This window comes from Hordeum vulgare, chromosome 1H (genome assembly GCF_904849725.1).
Source record: "Hordeum vulgare subsp. vulgare chromosome 1H, MorexV3_pseudomolecules_assembly, whole genome shotgun sequence".
Taxonomy (NCBI): Eukaryota; Viridiplantae; Streptophyta; class Magnoliopsida; order Poales; family Poaceae; genus Hordeum; species Hordeum vulgare.
The window spans coordinates 72,004,613-72,012,585 of NC_058518.1; the positions used below are offsets into that span (position 1 = coordinate 72,004,613).

Here is a 7,973-nt window from a genome sequence, read left to right on the forward strand (position 1 = left end):
GCGATCTCACAGAAGAAGTGTACGTAGAACAACCCCTCAGCTACGAGAAGAAAGACGAACAAGCGGAAGTTGACAAGCTCAAGAAGGCACTTTACGGGCTGATGCAATCGCCAAGAGCTTGGAATTCAAAGTTAGACCAAACTATGGTCAGGCTCAGGTTCAAAATATGTGCCCTCGATGATCCGAAGGACAGTCTACAAAGCACCGAAGAAGAGGTGAAGATTGAAGACACGACCAAAAAGGAGTGTTGTCATCGAGCTACGGACGAGCCGACGACAGTAAAGACGGTCCATAAAATGCTGCAAGGGACGGCAAAGGCCATGCCGATGATAACAGTTATGAGAAGCAGCAATCGTGTTTGGGACCTAGGTCGGAAGTAAGGACATCGTGATTAGGGAGTGAATGTGAGTTAATCACGTTGCCCTCTACACATAGGATTAGGAAAGAAAGCCAAACCAAGTCCTAGTAGTATTAGGATTCCTAGTCCTAGTCTATTTGCATAGTCCCTTGTGGACGTGTATAAAAGGCAATCTAGGGGTGTTGCTTGTAACACCAGAAAAACGGAAAGCAATACAAAGCAAAGGCTCGACACGGGCCTTTAGCCATCAAATCCATCGATCAGTTTTATTTGTGTCGTTAGTTACGCAAGTTCCATCAAGTAGTCGGCTGAACCAAGAATCGCGTAGGCACGCTTGTACGGCTACATACGCACGTTCAAAAGCCAACAGAAAGAAGGAAAAAAAATGATCCAACTGAATCACTCATATCATCTCTGTACGTTGGGCTTGTCCGCGAACCCTCATATTGAGAACAAACATGGGGGTGATGGGGTTATAGTCCCAGGGTAGGGTCATAGGCCTGCCCTATAGGTCCTACCCAAGGACTACCCTTCATAAAGGACAAGGCCCTTAGTCAGTTCCGACTGAACTAAGGACTCCCCCATCATCCAGTCGGTGACGAGCATTCGGAGCGTATTTAACGTACCGACTGAATTCCACTCTGTACATCGTAACCTCCCAGGAGGGCAACGGTCATACGTTTTCATACACCATTATTAGCATTTAAGGCATACGTTACATGTAACGTAGGCATTTATTCGCCACTATTCCACCCCTGTCCACCGGGCCGTTGTGAAGGGCAGCGCACTATATATAATCCGCCCTTCCCCACTGGTGCGGGGGTTGGCATTTACTGTAATCTGATATTCCACTCGACACTAAGCTTCCAAGAGCACTAAGACGTAGGGCTTTTACCTCCACCGTAGAGGGGCCTGAACTCATACAACCTCGCCGTAGCTAAGGCTCTGTCCATCCTTTCGTACCCTACACATCTACTGTCAGACTTATACCCACGACAGGGGGATATGAGGGCTTGCGGACGTGTCCGGACGCGCCCGGTCAATCTGCCACGTAGGAAGCGACCGAACCTCGGACCATCTTTTTCTTTTGCTCTCATTCTCTTCACCAATTACGTGGATCGGGCATATGGAAAAAAAAAAGAAATGTGGTTGAGCGAACGGCTAAATAAGAGATACGTCCGGTTATTAATTGTGTAGGGGATCATATTTGTTATGTCCAAGTGTAAATGCTCTAAGCCATTAGGTTAGTTTACGTTTGATGGATACATAGGTGTGCCGGAGAAATTTGCACTAGTGTGATAAATGCATGTGCATGGGCCTCACTATTAGGAGGTCAAGCATTTCTAGGGCAAATTAGTGCACAAATGCTACACTCTTTGCGTTTGCTTGTCCCCAGCACACCACATGCACATGCAGCTCGATCGATCGATGGAATCTCGACCGATTCTCATCACACTATAAATGCATGGCTGAAGCCCATGGCGCTTTGCATCCATCACAACAAGAAGGAAAAGAAAAACAGACACTTACACGCTACATATGCACATTGTTTGCAAGCTGCAACATAGACAGATGGTGACAATGGCGGTTAAGGTATGGGTGGTGGCAATGATGCTGATGCATCACTGTTTCGACGTAGGGCTTGGAGACGCTGGAGGCGATGGCCTGTGCCTGGGCTCGCCCGACTACGGCGACGCGCTGGCCAAGGCCATCCTGTTCTTCGAGGGGCAGAGGTCGGGGCGGCTGCCGGCTAACCAGAGAGTCCAGTGGCGCGGCAACTCCGCGCTCGCCGACGGCCGGCCTGAAAACGTATCGTTTCTTAATTAGCTTATTACTGTATGACGATCATGAACTACTGCTCCTCTCCTACGTTTGAATCTGCATGTTTAATCTTCTACTCCTTCCGTACCAACTGTTAAAAGTCATAGTATATTATGGGACAGAGTAGTAGATACGAGTTTTCTCTTCAGCGCATGCATGCAAAACAAAACGGACCATACTTTGGCACACGCACTATTACAACGATGAATCACGAGCCAGTAAAATGGAAAAAAAAAAAACCTTGTAATTTGCTTAGTGATTGATAGTGGAACGCCGATCATCACAGGTTAACCTGACGGGTGGATACTACGACGCCGGCGACAACGTCAAGTTCGGGTTCCCGATGGCCTTCACGGTGACCCTTCTGAGCTGGAGTGCCATCGAGTTCCGCGGCGACGTCGCGGCGGTGGGGCAGCTGGGCAACCTCCGGGCCGCGATCCACTGGGGCGCCGATTTCCTGCTCCGCGCACACACATCTCCCACCACCCTCTATACCCAGGTTTGGTAATTGGTTTGGTACTAAGTAGTACTAACTTCACGTTGAAAGAAGAAGCACATCTATGAGACCACATGAGACGGACAAGATTTACTTAGTTGATGTTGCCTTCAAGGTGGGGGACGGGAACGCCGACCACGGGTGCTGGGAGCGGCCGGAGGACATGGACACGCCGAGGACTCTGTACAAGATCACCGCGGACTCGCCCGGGTCGGAGGTCGCCGGCGAGGCGGCTGCGGCGCTTGCAGCGGCCTACCTAGTGCTCAAGGAAGACGGTGACAAGGCGTTCGCCTCGCGTCTCCTGGCCGCGTCCAAATCGGTACGCACAAACTAAAGCATGCGGTGTTGTTTCTCGTAGTTTTTAATAAATCTACTGTAATAAAGGAATCACAACATCGGTTTGAGTTTTTGGCTTTGGTCAGCTCTTCGAGCTGGCCAACAATTACAGGGGGTCCTTCCAGTCCTCCTGCCCATTCTACTGCTCCTACTCCGGCTATCAGGTAAGTAGAGACCATATATATGGATCATACAAGTTGATATCGATCCACTCACTGTTGGGTCGATCTATTGGTTGAGAAACAAAATCTAAGTACCACACCACAACAGGATGAGCTGCTCTGGGCCTCGGCATGGCTCCACCGGGCGACCAGGGATGGCAAGTACCTCGACTTCCTGCGTCAGAACCAGGGCTCCAGCAACCCCGGCAACGAGTTCAGCTGGGACAACAAGCAGGTCGGAGCCCAGATGCTCGCAACACAGGTACGTAGGTGGCACATTGATTCATGCATGCCTCCATGCACGGGTTCAGACTTCAGACGAGGTGTTTCAGGAGTTTTTTGTTTTTTGCACGGTGATTTGTTCAGGAGTATTTGAAAGGAAGGAGAGATCTGGCGAGGTACAAGGCCAACTTGGACTCCTTCGTCTGCGCCCTCATGCCTGACAGCGGCGGCACGCAGATACGCACAACTCGTGGTACGTACACGGCCTGTGCTCTGAACTCTGTCTGAAGAACAGCCCAAAACCTCTCATATCTTCTCCACATGACCTGTGTGCCGCAGGAGGGCTTCTGTTCACACGCGATTCGGTGAACATGCAGTACGCCACCACGGCGGCGCTCGTCCTCTCCGTCTACTCCAAGACGCTCAGGTCCTGGGGCGGCTCCGACGGAGTCCGCTGCAGCGCCGCGAGCTTCTCCCCGGACCAGATCGCTTCGTTCGCAGCATCACAGGTCAGCCAGCAGCAACACCATCTTCTCACCTCATCGCACCCGATCTTCAGCATCCATCCATCCGAGATCTGACAACGCGTCGCGTCCGGTGGTGTTGCAGGTCGACTACGTCCTGGGGAGCAACCCCATGGGCATGTCGTACATGGTGGGCCACGGCGACGCGTTCCCGAGGCGCATCCACCACCGCGCCTCCTCCATCCCGTCCGTCGAGGTTCTCAGCCGGGCGGTCCCCTGCAATGAAGGCTTCTCCTCGTGGCTGCCGACGAGCGACCCCAACCCGAACGTCCATGTCGGCGCCATCGTCGGAGGGCCTGATGAGAACGACCAGTTCGGCGACAACAGGGGGGACTCCGCGCACTCCGAGCCGGCGACATACATCAACGCCGCCTTTGTGGGTGCATGTGCTGCTGCCATGGGGCAGAGTCAGAAACCTGCGTCGCCCACTTTATCGACTTACAAGTAGATCACAAAGATACCATATGCACTCGTACTCGTTCCACGCAACGTGAGATACTAGTATACTACTACCTATATATATACACGTTCTGTTGCTGAATTTCCACGTGTAATGTACTTGTAGCGTATCCATTCACTACCAGTACTCTGTAAGTCTGTACCTGCTCGTGATCGCCGTATTATATACCATAAATTAATTTCTACAAGTGTGCGTCAACAGCTCCAACCGTTTGGACGGCGATTTTGTCCGTTTGAGTCAGCCCCCGACAGACACCAACATCCGCTTCGGCGTTTGGATTGACGCATTCGTCCAATGCTGGTCCGATCCATTTTTACCGGTGCGTGAAAAAATACATTTTCAAAAATAATAAACAAACATTAAAAGCCGGTCATAAAGGTCGACGAGAGTCTACGCGTCCCCATTACATTAATTAAACATAATAAAACTAAACTACGAGGCAGCCCTAGGCGGCGTCGCCGTCAACGTCGGGGCCGGTGAGGTCAACAAGCGTAGGCGCAGGACCGGCCCAGGGGAACTCGTGTTCCAGAGCGCAGCTGCCTGCACCTCTGTCGTCTTTCCCGCCAGCGCGGGTTGTGTTGGTGATGGTGGCAGCGCAGCAGGGAGCGCTCCTCCTCCTCCATCTCCCGTCGTTCCTTCTCCGCCTCCTTCTCCAGCACCATCTGTTGACGGCCGCCGGCACGCTCCAACACCAGGTGTTGCGACCTCCAGTGGTGGAGGTAGGCTTACTCCTGCCGCGGTGTCGCGCCCAACCAGATGGGCGGTGCGGTGACCCACTCGCGGAAGCAGCCGGTCCACCGGTAGACCTCCCATTGCGGTTCCATGGGCTCGGTCTTCGGCGGAGGTGGCAAGACGCAGTCGCTGGCGGAAGACAGCACAATGGCCTCCACGAGCTGTGCCTCGTACGCCGCCTCCTCCTCGTCGGCCTTGCGCCGCTCTTCCTCCTCGCCCTCGCGGACAACGGCTCCCAGCGCCGCCTGGTAGGCGGCCTCCGCCTCCTAGTCCTCGTCACTAACGACGGGCGGCGGCGCCGGAGGGCCTCCAGGCTGCACGTCGCGCACGCCGCGTCGGTGCTGCTCCTCATGCTCGACCGCGAACCAGACCTCCCAGTGGGGAGAGTCAGCCGCATACACAGGGTTGAGCCGCTACTCCGGCGTCAACTGACGCCAGCGGCGACTGACCTCCTACGCGTGCATCCGCACCGACCGTGACACGGCCGGCAGAGGGATCCTTTCCGGATCCAGATGCCAGTGGTGCGGGAGGGTGACATTGAGGTACGGACACGGTTGTTGGATTTTGGGCTCCGCAAAACCCTAAAGATTCGAACTCAGGGGCGTGTACGAAGATCTCTCATGGGCTCACCTCACCTAGCTCGCTACTCGTCGGAGATGGCAAAGAACTCACTCGATGATGAGGAAGACACAGAACATGGCAGTTTACCCAGGTTCGGGCCGCTGGGAAGCGTAATACCCTACTCCTGCTTTGGTGGATTGCCTCTCGTGGAGGTTGGTGGATGAACTAGTACAGTGTTCGAGGGCCTCCGGAGGCTGGTTTGGCCTTGTGTGATACTGGTGGACGAATGAATGAATCGGGATCCTCCTCTACGAAGTAACCTATCATCTATATATAATGACGGCCCCGGTCCTCTTCCCTTATCGTTTTGGCGGGAAGGGGTCCCACAATGGCCAATTTCAAAGGGGAACAGGGGAACGTGCTCCCCTGCCCAAAGGTGGTCTTCGCCTGCAAAGTGCGGGTCCAGGGGTGACGTCTGTCCTGCTAGCGGGTGGCGATGGTTTTGTTGCACCAGAAGGGAAACCTTTGGAAGATGCTTTGGGGACCTGGTACGTCATTGCCCCTTAGCACTAAAGGGGAAACTGCTCCGCCCTGTCGTCTGCTGCTCGCCTGTCCTTCCTACACGTCATCCTTGACTCCTGAGGTCGGGCCTTGCCTCGGAATATCCGCCGCTCCGGAGGGGTCCTGAGGAAGCCCCCTGCGGGTCTTGATGTTGTTCCTCCTCGCGAGGCTTGGCCCCTCGCGAGGGCCTTGTCTTGGGTGGTGTCGGGCCCGTCGGTTTACTTGGCGAAGTGGGCCAGCCCTGGGCCGCAGGCAGGCAGGTCTGGGTACCCCCATTCCTAGAACGCCGACAGTAGCCCCCAGGCCCAAGGCGCGCCTGGGTTGGCTTCTCGGCGAAGCCTTGAGGGCGGCCTGAAGCGTCGTGGCCCTAATTGCCTGCGGCCCAGGCAGCACACGTGTCCAGTAACCATCTGGTGACGCTCTCGCTCCTCGAGGCGTCCGGGGTGTGCCAGGCCACGATGGCACGATCTCCAAGAGCCGCGCAGGCCATTGCTGTCTACTACGCAACCTTCTCCTTATAGACGTTGTTGGGCCTCCAAGTGCAGAGGTTTGTGCTGCTGGTTACGCCTATAGGGATTTCCTTGGCAAATATGCAAAGGATTCCCCCGCGGCCTTGGAGCCTTGCGTTGGTGTTCCCTTGAAGAATAAAGGGTGATGTAGCACAGCGGCGGTAAGTATTTCCCTCAGTTTGAGAACCAAGGTATCAATCCAGTAGGAGGATTGCGTCAAGTCACAAGTACCTGCACAAACACAAAGAGCTTGCACCCAACGCTATGAAGGGGTTGGCAATCCCTTATAGATTGTTTGCAAAGTGAGAACTGAAAGCAAAAACTAAATAAAGCAAAGTAAAAGTAAAAGCCGAGATGATAGTTGTGAATAGACCCGGGGGCCGTAGTGTTCACTAGTGGCTTCCCTCATGAAAGCAAGTAGACGGTGGGTGAACGAATTACTGTCGAGCAATTGATAGAACCGCGCAAAGCCAAGACGTTATCTATGGCAATGATCATACATATAGGCATCATGTCCAAAACAAGTAGACCGATACTTTCTGCATCTACTACTATTACTCCACACGTCGATCGCTATCCAGCATGCATCTAGTGTATTGAGTTCATAAGAACAGAGTAACGCCTTAAGCAAGATGACAAGATGTAGATGGACAATCTCAAATCTATGATGAAATCCCATCTTGTTACCCTTGATGGCAACAACATGATGCATGCCTTACCGCCCCTTCAGTCACTGGGAAAGGTCACCGCACGGTATGAACCCAAAACCAAGCACTTCTCCCATTGCAAGAATCATAGATCTAGTTGGCCAAACAAAACCCAAGACTCGGAGAGACTTACAAGGATATCAAATCATGCATATAAGAAATTAGCAAAGACTCAAATATAATTCATAGATAATCTGATCACAAATCCACAATTCATCGGATCTCGACAAACACACCGCCAAAGAAGATCATGGAGAACTTTGTATTGAAGATCCAAGAGAGAGAAGAAACCATCTAGCTACTAACTACGGAACCTTAGGTCTGAAGTGGACTACTCACGAGTCATTGGAGAGGCAATGATGTTGATGTAGAAGCCCTTCAGCTCCAAAGTCCCCTCCGGCACGGCACCGGGAAGGCTCTACAGATGAGATCTCATGGAAATGGAAGCTTGCAGCGGCAGAAAAGTGGTTTCGTGGACGCCCCGATTTTTTCTGGGATTTTAGGGAATAAATAGACCAAAGAGCT

General features: G+C 53.0%; 1 protein-coding gene across 1 annotated transcript; it reads left to right on the forward strand.

The window, feature by feature from the left end:
* The first annotated feature begins 1,939 nt into the window (after positions 1–1,939).
* LOC123407233 (endoglucanase 20-like) lies at positions 1,940–4,490 on the forward strand. Its single transcript, XM_045100323.1, has 8 exons — positions 1,940–2,167; positions 2,466–2,678; positions 2,791–2,994; positions 3,098–3,175; positions 3,282–3,434; positions 3,539–3,647; positions 3,734–3,903; positions 4,004–4,490. The coding sequence occupies exons 1-8, from the start codon at positions 1,940–1,942 to the stop codon at positions 4,364–4,366; spliced, it is 1,518 nt and encodes a 505-aa protein (XP_044956258.1). The 3' UTR covers positions 4,367–4,490.
* The last annotated feature ends 3,483 nt before the right edge of the window (positions 4,491–7,973 follow it).